Below are 14,189 nucleotides of genomic sequence, written 5' to 3'. Positions count from 1 at the left end.
CCTTCGATATTGGCAGTAGTGGAACGAACAGCTTCCTGATGAACTTTCACTTCAGCGCAGAGATGATCTTTAGCAGCTTCCAACAGCTTCAATTCTGCCTCGCGAACAATATCGTCAATTTTGGCTTGAAGCTCGTCGACCGTTATGACCTTTGGCTTGGATTCTCTTGATCCTAAGTCCAGATGGAGTTATACCTTGGCCCGCGTGAGTCTCTAGAAATTTGATTCTAGCTTGAAGAGAGGAGTAGGCTTTCTCGGCATCTGCTCGCATTCGAACTGTCCTTCGGAGGATGGTTTATGGTTTCGATAGTGGGGTCGAATCTGGAGGAACTGCTTACTGGACCTGGTAGCTCTGGATCAAACAAGGCTGAAGATCGGCGACGTTTTGGTGCGGAGCGACTATCACCAGTTTTGTTCGCCATGTGGCTTCTTCTAGAATTGACTTGAACAATTTTTTAATTGTAGACTGGTGAGCAGCACTTCTGCAAGCAGTAGTTGTAAAACTTCTTGTATTTTCCTACGCGTTTCGTCTAACTATCGTAGACTTCTTCAGGGAGTTTTACAAGTATGACTAAAAGCCTGCATTTATAAGCCAAAGTTATAGGAGCCGATGACCGTAAAGGCTTGGCCGGACTTACGAAGAGGAACAGGCGAAGTTGTGAAAAATTTGAGAAAAATTTAACACGTGAAAGGCAAGGTGAGAAAAATATTTTGGGGGCCACGGTTTTAGCTTGTATTTGTGCAATGATATGCAGTGTTCAAATGGTAAACGCCTCAGTTGCAGAAGATCACAAACAAACAAATATGTTCTATGGCTTTTCTGATTAGGATTACAACGATTATTACAAGAAATTCAGAATAAGTAACTGTTGGAACTAGGTGCTGACTACTAATTCCTTGTCTCCTTGAGCTCCGCAAGAAGGCCACTAAGGATGATCTCCTTGTACTAGGAAATCATATCGAGTTTTTGTTCCTACAGGTAAGGCTGTATTTACTAAGCTATTTTCCCCTGATTTAATAGCGTTCCCGTCGAAAAAAGACTGAAAGTATGGTGCAGCTGGAAAAGCTATAATGGTAACCTAATCATTCTAAGCAACATGGCAATCTGCGGTCTTTCCTTACACTTAGGTAGCACGGAAAGCCGTAAAACTCTTGAACAAAAGCTCATCTTTCAAGCCGGCAGTCTAAATCCCACAGGTATCAACGAACGCTTTTCATTCCAGTAATTTGTTCGTGTTTTTTCTCGTTGCCATGTTCCCACCAATCACGTAGCTCCATTTTCTGGCTTTAAAAGGACACACAACCCACAATTCCTCTATTCGCTCCGACAAAGGACTAACGCTCGAAACGTCAGCCTTTATAATCGTAACGGTGGCCAATTTACCATTTCAACTTTGTTAATATATTCAAATTATTTCGTTACCCCCACCGACGCAGCCCCAAACTTTTCTTTACAAACTATCAGCCTTTATTCATTTATAATGGTAACAGACGGTCTTGAATAAACTTACCAACAACCTAGTAGTCGTAAAATGTTTCCTGCCGATGTTGCCAGAGTAATAACGAAGAATCACCGCAATCGAATGTATATGATCGCGTTCATCCGTGAAACCATTTTTTCTATCTAAGAGGTTATGGAAAACATAAAGAGAGAATATTGTAAAAAAGTCCTGGAATTTTACTGATTGGAAAGAATACGAACCGTTGGTATGTTTTCTTAGTTCCTCAATTTCAGGATTTAAAGGTTTCATGTTTAATCACCAGATTCAAGACAGTACTTTGAAATCAGGTTAATTTTTTTTCGAAGTTCAGTGGAATCCTCAGCACTCGAACTGTTAAGGGAAACGTAACGCAGTACGAGTACAGGGGGGAGTGGGGTGAGTGAGCTGAGCTCACTTGGGATGGGGCACTACATTACTTTGCAAATCGCTCGCCAACTGCTAGTGATTCACACTTCTCGTTCCATGTTCTTTGAACAGTCTGCAACGTTAATTAAGCCGATAAACCGATTGAAAGTGCAGTTTATTGCTTGAATGATCATTTTCGTGAATTCCTTCCTAGCACTTAAAAGTCGTTCAGTTTACATGTGATTGATTCCACTGTTGGTCGGTTGTAGTCACCCATTTGGGGCAGCCCTTCGTACTCTTTTACGGCTGTTCAACATATTCCAAGTCTACGGCTCTTTGAAGCAAATACAAAAATACTCAATTTCAAATTTAAAATTATACATTATATTTGTCCACTCATGATTCGTAACCCATTTACTCTAAATTTGAACTAAAAAAACGCAATTGAAATTCCCTGGCCATCAGCTCTTGTTTCGAAAAATCTGGTCTGACACCAAACGATTAAAAACAACAACAAATGTCGTTACTCCACTTAACGTTCCAGAAGAAAATCAAGTGTGGATATCTTGTCGAGGGGCATTGTGCAAAGTGGGTGATGTGCTGGCTTCGCGGATCTTTCGAGACAGTTCTGTCAGTAGAGGGCTTAAAAGGTAACTTTCTCGATTATAAATATGGTCGATTTGGATCATTTTGTATGTGTCTATTCTAGAAGAAAGAAAGATCACAGTAAGTGACAAAATCTCAAATTCAACTCATATGTTCCTGAGGGGATCGCCTTGAAGTTTCTTAAATCAGTCATTCCCATTGGCGGAGATCTCAGTGATAACTCAGAAATATCCATTTACGAGTTGTCCTCGCTAGGGTGAAGAAAGATGAGATGCACAAATCTATATAAAGAGAGGACATCAATAGTTGTTCTATCTACCTCTCCCCCCCACCCCCAGACCCGAGAGAAACAACCACGAAACGCGCGCACGTATTCTCTGGGAAAAGTGTGCGAGTGTCTGGTAGGTGTGTTGTTCTTATAGTCAGTTTAATTTAAAAGGTTATCCAAAATAAATTTAATTTTGCAAAAGTCATTTCAGCCAGAATCAGGGAAAATAAAAATGAATAATTACATTATAAGTATTTCACAAATTCATATTCTCTGTTTGCTATTGTATTGTTTAACTTATGTGGAAAAAAATACATAGATAGGAAAAAGTTTTTGTTAAGTTTTGTTGGAGGTAGTTGCGGTTCGGTTTAGTCGCCTGGTGTTCTTTGAAGTGTTCTTTTCTAAACAGGATTCCTGCAAGTCGTTAAGTGACCTTAAAAAAAGTAAGCTTGTAAAAAAGGCAGGTAGTCTTGTACATCAGTTGGTTTGTAGTTATAAATCACGCTTATTTTTAGAATTGAAACAAAAAATCATTATCGTAGAATTCGTTTTTCTTTCCTCGTTTCTGTGCGGGATGGAATAGTTTCTGGAATATTTAAGGAATTTACAACAACTTCTCGTGAAATCACCTAATTTTCCATGCAACTCAGCATTTGGAAACGACACATGTTCAGCGTCGATGTGCGTGACAGACTTAAAGAGAAAACGATAGGTCACGCGATGGCGTTGAATAAATATAGCCGTTTACGGTCGTGTCAATACAAAGTCATTTCAATATAAGTTGATTCGATACAAACTGAAGTTGATTCGGTACATCGATTAAGTCGATTCTATCCACGTAGAAAGTCGTTTCGTCACAAATTCAGATAAAAACTCGTGAAGGTTTATCATTCAGACATCCAAACATCCGTATTAATTATTTATCTTTTTCAAAATGGTGTAGATCGCGCGCGCAGCTCGGTTTAAGGATTGCACAATAATTGCCGGGGGTGGGGAGGGGGGAAGGAAATCGAGAGGGGGCGGGCAGTATGTAAAATCATTGTTTTAGGGAGGTCGGGTAACGTGTCATTATTTGTATGAGCTATGTGGTCAAACGTTTGCACATGTGCGTTTACTCTGAACATATCTAACATATCCTTTGAAGAAGAATTTGAATTTAAATAAAATGAAATTTAAATGAGAAAAGAAAAGAAAAACAAAAAGAAAACTACAAAAGAAATTGAAGCAGCCAGGGCTTGAACGTGATACTTTCGGACTCGAGTAGAGTAGGTAGCGTTAGATAGGTAGATATGCAAAGCGCACGAAATGGCGAGCTTTTCTACTGAAATAAAGTTGATGCACATTTTAAAAAATGTATTAAAATACATGTACCTATTCGGCCTGTCAATTGAACAGTGTTCAAACTCTGCTCTAATTAAGTTTGGAATCGATAAGAGCTGTTCATTAACCTCTCTACATTTTATACCACATTTCTTTTTTACCTACATACAGTCATAGACTACCTTTTAATTCATAAGTATCACTATTTTTTACTCTTGGAGTGTTTCGGATGATTCCGAAATGATCCAGGATGTTTAAAAATGTTAAAGAATATTGCGGAATTTGACATGATGTTCTGTGGTCCTGGTTTTATAAATGAACCTTAATTCCCAAGCTTTATTCTCTCTTATTTACTTTCTACTTCCTTTTATTGATTTTCATGACTGAATGATTTGAAATTGATTCATCGACTAACGCCCTGCAAGAAGACTGCATGACGTCTTTCAGTACGGAGCTCCTTTGCCGCTAACACAGGTGTTAAAAGTACTGTTGCCAGTATTTTGCCTGAAGTTGAAGTAATTTGATTTCTAAAGTTGTAGATTTGGTAATTATTTTTATCATTAGCTAATAGACGTATTTTCAACAAAGGGTTGCAAGACACGTCTGCAACAGACATGGCCGCTGCAAAAGAATATACCGATGAGCAACTAAACTATTACAAGATTTGTTACGTCACAACTGATATCCTAACCGAAGGTTTGCGAACAATTTTCAAACAAGAATGGGACAGTCGTTACAGGACGACCTTTGGAGAATGGAAAGATGCTCCTGGTAATGGAACAGACTTTTACAATGCAGAGTCCCCGCCAAACCAAAGGAGGAACAAGCATCTACTGGCGACCATGATTAAAGGAAATAGAGCAGACTGGGACTGTACCATGCTGTTTTACGCCATTCTCTACTCCGATTGCATCTATGGTCTAAACGCGGTAGTAAAAACGAATGTTGACAATCTCAGAAAATTTCGCAATGAAGAATTTGCTCACATGCCCCAAGGTCAACTTTCGGAGTTAGAGTTTAACACAGCTATTGGCAAAGTTTTCGCTGCATTCCAGGCACTAGGTCTTTCCACTACAGAAATTCAACAGATCGCAAACCAAAAGACGTTTCCAACGAAGGAGTTAAGAGATGTTTTAGATCAGCTAAATGAGATAGAGACTGAACTGCAGAATCTGAAAGATCAGCTGAAGGAAAATGAAAAACAACTGCAGGATCTTAAAAATGAGATTGAAGAAACAGAAGGAAAACGAAAGGGCCTTGAGGATCTCATAGAGCGAAGAGAAAATGAACTGCAGGAAACAGACGAACACCGCAGGAACCTTAAAGACCAGCTAAAGAGAACAGAAGAACTACAAAGGAACCTTGAAGATAACGTAAAGAAAACAGAAGAGAGACGGAAGAGACTTGAAGATCAGTCACTAGAAAAAGAAAAACAGCTGAAGAGCCTTGAAGGTCTGTTGAAGAAATCCGAAGATCAACGACAGGTTCTTTCCGAACAACTGCTGAACGACACTTCCCCATTTTGCATTCTTCCTCCTAAACCTTCACACAATATAGCAAGTTGCGATGTTGAGGTTGCTGATATCTCAAAACAGCTGCAGGAGCTTAAGCGAGCTGATAAAAGCAACTTAAGTGTCTTGTATATCTCCGGGAATCCTGGCAGCGGTAAATCGCAACTGGCCCGTCTTGTAGCCGAGAGATTTTACGAGAAAGCCCAAAAAGACTATTGCTCTGAAGTGTTTGTAATGACACTCGATGCGGAGACGTTAGGCACACTTCTGGAATCTTACATCACGTTCGCTCGACAAATGAAGTGCCCGGAATATGCAATTACAAACATCCATAGCTCAAAGAATTTGAAGACAGAGGAGAAGATCAACAGCCTGATATCCTTAATCAGCACAAAGATTGGTCAGTACGAGTCCTGGCTTCTGTTGGCTGATAACGTTAAAAGCTTATCTGAACTGCATGTTCATTTACCTCAGCAAGGACATGGACAGTGGGGAAAAGGTTATCTGTTGATCACGACCCAAGATACCTCGTGTATACCGTTACCAGGCCTTTCCATTCAACACATCTCAGCAAGCGAGGGTATGCAGTCCCAAGAGGCCTCTTCTTTGTTGGCCCGGATTTCTGGTATCAGTGACAGTGAGCTGGGAGAAGTAGTAGCTAGAGAGCTCGATTACCAACCTCTTGCGTTAGCAAGCGCTGCCACCTATGTGAGGCAACTTCGACAGAGCAAACGTTTTTCAGAGTTTGGTTGGAACGACTTTCTGAAAAAAGTAGAAAAAGGGCAACGTGATGCGACAGAGACCCTACTTGCAGAGATCAACCCATGTTACAAGAAATCGATGACAACAGCAACAACACTGGCCGTTAAAGAAGTGATGAAATCGGACAAAATCATTGATCATGCATTAAGTTTTCTCTCCCTCTGCTCGTCACAGCCTTTAAATGAGGATATCGTGGTGAATTATATTGTCAACGCAGCAGGAATAAAAGATAAAGAAATGATAATTATGAAACTCCAAAGATGTTCGCTACTTTTGTCACATGAAGATGAGTTTGGAGTCCACATCCGGGTACATCAGGTTGTACACGATGTCGTTACGTCGTTGATTCAGGGTTATCCGGAAAGCCGTCACGTGAAAACTTTGAAAAGCGCTGTGGCGGCGTTTAACCTGTTCATAGATAACAACTTACCAAAGGAATCGTCAGACTCAATTTTGCAAAGCTACGCCCTTTCCCTACATTTAAGATGTTTTATTCTTAATTTTGAAAACATACTTTCAAAGGTTGCCCTTTCCCGAATCGTCCAGCCTGAAATGGGGAAGCTCGGCGAAATTTGTGAGAAGCATTGTCATTTTCAGGCCGCAAAGAAATGTTATGAATTTTTACTACAAGCCGCTCTCAAAAAGTTTGGAACTGAGTCCGCTGATGTTGCATATTATTACAATAGCTTGGGTGTGGTTAACGAGGAAGTAGGCGACATTGAGAAAGCCAAGAAGTATCACAAACTTGCTCTGAGTATTAATTTGAAAACGCTGGGACCTGAGCATGTAACAGTGGCAGCTAGTTACAGTAACCTGGGTTCTGTTCACGAGGAACTGGGCAACTTTGAGAAGGCCAAGAAGTATTACGAACTTGCTCTGAGCATTGAAGAGAAAAGGCTGGGACCTGAGCATGTAACAGTGGCAACTAGTTACAATAACCTGGGTTCTGTTCACGAGGAACTGGGCGACTTTGAGAAGGCCAAGGAGTATTACGAACTTGCTCTGAGCATTGAAGAGAAAAATCTAGGACCTGACCATGTAACAGTAGCAACTAGTTACAGTAACCTGGGTTCTGTTCACGAGGAACTGGGTGACTTTGAGAAGGCCAAGGAGTATTACGAACTTGCTCTGAGCATTGAAGAGAAAAAGCTGGGACCTGAGCATGTAACAGTAGCAACTAGTTACAGTAACCTGGGTTCTGTTCACGAGGAACTGGGCGACTATGAGAACGCCAAGGAGTACTTCGAACTTGCTTTGAGTATTGAGGAGAAAAAGCTGGGACCTGACCATGTAACGGTGGCAACTAGTTACAGTAACCTGGGTTCTGTTCACGAGGAACTGGGCGACTTTGAGAAGGCCAAGGAGTATTACGAACTTGCTCTGAGCATTGAAGAGAAAAAGCTGGGACCTGAGCATGTAACAGTAGCAACTAGTTACAGTAACCTGGGTTCTGTTCACGTAAAACTGTGCGACTTTGAAAAGGCCAAGGAGTATCTCGAACTTGCTCTGAGTATTGAAGTGAAAAAGCTGGGACATGAGCATATAACAGTGGCAATTAGCTACAGTAATCTGGGTTTTGTTCACGAGAAACTGGGCGACTTTAAGAAGGCCAAGGAGTATCACGAACTTGCTCTGAGCATTAAAGAGAAAAAGCTGGGACCTGAGCATGTAACAGTGGCAACTAGTTACAGTAACCTGGGTTCTGTTCACAAGGAACTGTGTGACTTTGAGAAGGCCAAGGAGTATCACGAACTTGCTCTGAGCATCTACCAGAAAAGGCTACGACCTGACCATTTACATGTGGCAACTGTTTATTGTAACTTGAGTTTTGTTTACAAGAAACTAGGTGACTTTGAGAAGACCAAGGAGTATCACGAACTTACTCGTAGCATTAGACAGAAAAAGCTAGGACCTAAGTGTGTTCAAGTTGCCTGTTTCCCAACTACCAAAAGTTCCGTGGGGTCTGTTGATCCGGCTTTGGATATTTCAGAGCAAACCGAGGAGTATCCTGATGGTGGCCTTAACTTTCGTTTCCGGAAACGTGCGGCTGAAGATGGTGTTGCTCCAGTGTCAATCGATGGTTTGTGTACATCAAACCTCGTTTGAAAGTGGTACTATATGCACTAAAACGCGAAAGATGAAAAGCGAGTGAGAAATAAGAGGACAGAAATTGTTAGAATTAATCAAAAGTTATTTTCTTAACCTCTGAGATTTTGCAGACGAGACAATGATTTATTTCGTGTTAGAAGACTTCAATACAACCTGCGGTTGTTGATGTTGAGTTAAGATAAATAGTAGCAGTCCGCGTTCAGTATTTTTCTAGGCATCAAAACCTTTCCAAGTAGGTGGAATAGACTTGTTCGTGGTTTTTGCTTGTTTCGGTTGGCTTTTGTTTCTTTTTCATAAATTTCTACAAACTGTTTTTATGACAAAAACGCGAAATACCAACTGCTATAAGACCGATTTCTGTTTTGGTCATTTACTTCCTTATGTTTTGTTTGTTCGTTTCTCTTTTATTTAAAGAGAGTAGTTTTGACAGCCTTGACTTGTTGTAGTCGTTCTAATTTTCCTGGTTCTTTTTCTAAAGTATGGAACGTGAGCTGTCTAAAAAATCATATATTTATATCTGCTTTAGATGACGAAAACCATCGACACAGCATTCAAAAGGTAGTCTAAATTACGTATGCTTAGTCGTACTTAATTAACTAAATTAAGGTGGTGAAGCCTGCTTATGAGCCAAGTGGCCCATCCAGTTTCTGTAGCATGCAGCGACTAGGAGTAATTCTACTCCCCCCTGGATGTAATGGTGGTCCATTGCAGAGTTACTTCAAGCATTAACTTCGCCGGTATCCATTTAATTCTCCTCGGTGAAGAGAAGCACTGTGAGAGTAAAGTGTCTTGCCCAAGTACACAACAATGTCCCCAGCCAGGGCTCGAACCCAGACCACGCGATCCCGGACCGGGAGTCGAGCGCTCTAACCATGAGGCCACCGAGCCTCCACTAACTAACGTAACTAATTAAAGTAATAAGCAACAAAATTTTGAATAGGTTCGTGCGCGTGTTAAAGAGACTTTTCCTGATATATATTGGTTTTCAGTCAGTGAATTCATTGTCTTCTGTTAAAAAACAAACCATCCTAATCTTGCAATTATTTGTTACCTAAGAAAGCTTTGCCATGAAAAAACTGTTTAAAAGCCAACAGAAATTCATCTTTTCAATTGAACGACGTACACTTACTGCGTTTTGAAACTGTTCCTTTGATGATGCTATCGTTTTCACGTCAGTACATTGGTAGCCTTAGTTCATTTAGAAATCGAACATCCTTCGTTTTTAATTTTTGTCGTTTTTACATCAGTACATTGGTAGTCTTAGCTCGTTTAGTAGCCAAACATCCTTGGTTTTTAATTTTTGTCATTTTTCTACCATTACATTGGTAGCCTTAGTTGATTTAGTAGCGACACATCCTTCGCTTCCTCTCAAAATTGGAAGCATGCAGCTGAAAAGATATTCTTAAGATACCATTATTAGTTTCAATTGATCGATTAATTTTCCTTCCTGGGACTTTACCTGAAGACTGTATTCTCGGAATGGATAACAAGTTTATTTCAAGACTCCATTTCACCTTTTCTAGCTTTCCTTCGTCTTACTTTCTTACTTTAAGTTGTGAATATTTTTATTGTGGAGACTTTCAAACTTGTAACTTCGCTCCTTTGTCTAAGGTGCTTTTCGCTTGTGTTTGTGCAATGATATGCAGTGTTCAAATGGTAAACGCCTCAGTTGCAGAAGATCACAAACAAAAAACTATCCTTTATGGCTTTTCTGATTAGGATTACATCGATTATTACCAGAAATTCAGAACAAATTACGGTTGGAACTAAGTGCTGACTACTAATTCCTTGTCTCCTTGTCTCCTTGAGCTCCGCAAGAAGGCCACTAAGGATGATTTCCTTGTACAAGGAAATCTATCGAATTTTTGTTCCTACAGGTAAAGCTATATTTTACAGAGCTATTTTCCCCTGATTTAATAACAGTCACAGTGCTGAGTAAACCTATCGACAACCTAGTAGTCGTACAATGTTTCCTGGCGATGTTGCCAGAGCAATAAACAACGAACAAACGGCGCAATCGAATGCATATGATCCCGTTCATCCGTGAAACCATTTTTTCATCCAAGAGGTTATGGAAAACATAAAGAAAGTATTGTAAAAAAGAAAGTCCTGGGATTTTACTGATTGGAAAGAATACGAACCCTTGTTATGTTTTCTTAGTTAATTATAATAATAATAATAATTTAATATTTATATTGCACAAATTAACATGTGGATATGATCAAATGCGCATCACTACATTTTTCGGGGGACTTTGGCCGGACTGCATCAGCAGTTTACAAACAATCGAAGGAAACTTGTTTGAAAATGCCCCCTGCCCCCCAATTCCCAGTAAACAGGCCAGACCACATCACAGTAATCTCGTGATTGGGTTCTTTGATGTCCCCTGCCTAACCAAATTGAGTAATTAATAGATGCAGGAGACAGGACCTACGGTTTATTCGTCCTTATCCGAGAAGACTAGAATGTCTATCCATTTCTTGATATTATAGAAAGGTAGCGCATTCTCCTCAGTTATTTTAAGACCCTGAGTGTTGGTCCGGCCGGGGCTCGAATCATCGACCTCGACCTCCCGCACAACAGTCCAGCGGTCTAACCAATTGAGCTAACCGGGAGGAGGATTTTTAATCGCCAGATTCAAGACAGGACTTTGAAATCAGGCTAATTGTGTTTTCAAAGTTCAGTGGAATCCTCAGTACTCGAACTGTGACAGGAAACGTAAAGCAGTACGATATACAAGGGGGAGTGGGGTGAGTGAGTTGACGGTAGATAATTGAAATCAGCTTGACGTGTTACTCTACTGTGGGTTACCATCTATTATAAACTAACTGAGACACTATGCGCATGCTTATTGGTCAAAAAGCTATCATTCTGAGTACCGATAAACCCCCAGCTTTTTAATAAAAGAAGTAGCCCGCACTCTACATCACTTGGGTTGTTGGTGGAAAACTCCATTGCTTCGCTTTTGTCACATGGGATGGGACACTACATCACTTTGCAAATCGCTCGCCAACAGCTCATGATTCACACTTCTCTCATGTTGTTTCGACAGTCTGCAAAGTTAATCAAGCCGATAAACTGATAGTCTTCTTCGCAGCCGTTGTTTGTCACGCAACGCGCCCTCCCACACCGTTGTGGGGGAGGGAGCGTTGCGTGACGAGCCCAAACAAAGGCTGCGCAGGAGATTAATAAACAGATTGAAAGTGAAGTATCTTGCGTGACTGATCATCTTCGTAAATCCCGTCTTAGCATTTAAAATTCATTTAGTTTGCATGTGATTGATTCCACGGTTGGTCGGTTGTGGGTAACTGTTACCCGTTTGGGGCAGCCCTTCATGCTGTTTTACGGCTGTACATCATATTCGAGGTCTAGCACTCTTTGCAGCAATTGCATTTACAAAAAAATACGTAATTTCAAAATCAAAACTATACAAATGTACATCAGTTGGTTTGTAATTATAAATCAAATAAGCTCTCTCTTCCTTTCCACTGGAGAATCGATGAGTACTGTGGCGCCCTGCAGAGAACAGATAGAAATTACTATCATTATAATTACTGTTACTCTTTCATTAACCTTTTTACTCCTGAGATCTAATTGGTAATTCTCCTTACTGTCTGCCATATAATTCTTATGATGTTGGATTGGAGAATTTGGTATTAGACCAACTGATAATCATCACTTGTCTGCTTGATATTGTACTGATATTGTAACGAGAAATTCTGTCTTAGCCACTCGACGGAGTTAAAGAGGTTATGAACAGTCTTCTTCCATGATCGCTACAAGCTCCGAATTGAGTGTGTCTACATCGAAGTACTCTCATCAGTTTACGGTACCACGTGCTGTTATAAGGTTCACTTAAAGCAAAATCAACCAATCATACCTCAGGAAATAAACAAGATTCCACTGACAATTCAACAATAAGTAAAGGAAGCAAAATGCAACAAGGCATTCAAAAGTAGTTCATTGTTCGTTGTAACATGTTGTGTGACATGTCATTTCGTCATTGATCTCCTGTATGGAAACAGGCGTTTTTTTTTGTCTTTAATCATTTGCTTTGAATTAAGAGAATGTCGTCTGTGTTTTTGTTTGTTTCCTCGATCCATTTCTGCATTTCGATACACCCATTTATGTCAGTTTTTGTTCGGGGATTATCACAACCCAACTCGCGCCGAAATAATTCTATAGATTATCGATTTGTCATCAATTATGGTTACTTTGTTAAGAGAAAAGGGACTAAATCTTTATTCATGCTCACCTTTTGAATGAGGAACTTTGCCAAATACTGGCCAGCTAGAACATCTGCAAGCAAGTGATTATGTCCCAATCTCTTCATCATTCAAACTAGGATTTAAACGGGTGCCAGTGGAAAGGATAGTCTGTACAGAGCTTACCCGTAAATGATGCAATTGGAAGTTTTAAATATTTCCATGACTGTGTCGAGGAGGTTACTGTAAAGACATACCCCATCGAAGGATATTAACGTTCCATGGAGTTAAGGCGAATTTAGAAAATTTACATTAGTTTAAGTCACTTAAGCTTTCTCAGCTTTAATTTCCGCATAATTAGTGTAGTGGCTTGTATAATAATGGCTGCGCCCATTATTATACAACTAGGAAAGAAAACTAAGCTTTTTATTTCCTTACTTCTTACGGTGTTTCATTATCGGTAGAGGGGTGCCGTCAGGCACTAGCTATAGCCTTAAATATATCTTATTAACCACGCGCGAGAGTCGCACTAAGAGAATATCGGCCCGAGGTCTTGACAGTACGGACCGAGCACAGCGAGGTCCGTACAAAAATGACCGAGGGCCGATATATTTCCAGTACGGTCCCGAGCAAGCTTGGTTAATAAGAGGACTGAAGTTCAAAGGGACAGAAGTGCGGTATCATTCGGGACCATTCGGGACAGTGCCCGGTCCAATACTGGGAGAATATTAACCGGCAATAGAGCATTTTGATTGGTTGATTTTAGTTATTGGCCCTCTGACTGCCCGAGTTGTGTAATAAAAAATCCTTACTACACTTATCACCAGTGTTACAGACAATGTAAAGAAGACTCGAACTAGCGAGTTTCCTTTACTAATGCCTATCTCAAGTTAAGATTTGATAAACACTGTTTGCACTCTAGATCCTATTTATGCTCAAAATAAAAATTGACATCGTAAATTGTGTTTCTACAATTGAGTTTCTTTGTTTTCTCTCAGTTTTAAATACTTGCATATCCTTCTAGGTGTAAGGCAGTACAGTATTTCTTTTGCTGCAGTCGCGTTTATTTCAGTAGCTTGAGTTTTGAAAATTTCACTTCGCATGGGCGTTTATTTCTTGAATAAAGTTATCCAGAAATCATTGTTATTTGTTCCAAAAGGAAGTCGTTTGTGGGAAGTGAAATCCCTTAATTTTCCATGCATTTCTTTCGATTCAGCATCTGAAAACCAAGCAAACGTATGCAACGTGCGTGACAGGCTTCAAGGAAACACGATAGGTCACGCAATGTTTCACCACGCAGAGCAACTGCTTAGAATACATGTACAAGCATATCGAAAAAGGTATAAGGAATTTTCAAAGGAAAAAAAAAGGATACAATCAAAAAAACAGCCAAGAGGAACTTCTGAAGGATAGAAGAATTCAGTTATCTACCAATTATCTTTCAGGAGCGGTCAATTATTTTGGTACATCTGTCAAAGACGCTATCCAAATCGAATTCTCGGATACCTGTGATCCTTTGTGCAGTGATAGTATTTACACAGTGAATCACTGTGACATTTAAG

At 40.1% G+C, this 14,189-nt stretch overlaps 1 protein-coding gene across 2 annotated transcripts; it reads left to right on the top strand.

The window, feature by feature from the left end:
- The first annotated feature begins 4,261 nt into the window (after positions 1-4,261).
- Positions 4,262-10,377, top strand: LOC148719299 (uncharacterized). Of its 2 annotated transcripts, none has more exons than XM_088740738.1 (2): positions 4,262-4,514; positions 4,629-10,377. In XM_088740738.1, exon 2 carries the CDS (start codon positions 4,655-4,657, stop codon positions 8,417-8,419), a length of 3,765 nt encoding a protein of 1,254 aa, XP_088596864.1. In that variant the 5' UTR covers positions 4,262-4,514; positions 4,629-4,654; the 3' UTR covers positions 8,420-10,377. The 2 variants fall into 2 exon arrangements, with proteins under 2 accessions (XP_088596864.1, XP_088596865.1); XM_088740739.1 differs by having other exon boundaries at positions 4,262-4,523.
- The last annotated feature ends 3,812 nt before the right edge of the window (positions 10,378-14,189 follow it).

The sequence above is a fragment of the Stylophora pistillata genome, chromosome 12 (genome assembly GCF_964205215.1).
Source record: "Stylophora pistillata chromosome 12, jaStyPist1.2, whole genome shotgun sequence".
In the NCBI taxonomy this organism is placed as follows: domain Eukaryota; kingdom Metazoa; phylum Cnidaria; class Anthozoa; order Scleractinia; family Pocilloporidae; genus Stylophora; species Stylophora pistillata.
The sequence above is the reverse complement of the archived record's forward strand: the minus strand, read 5'-3'. Positions and strand labels throughout refer to the sequence as shown.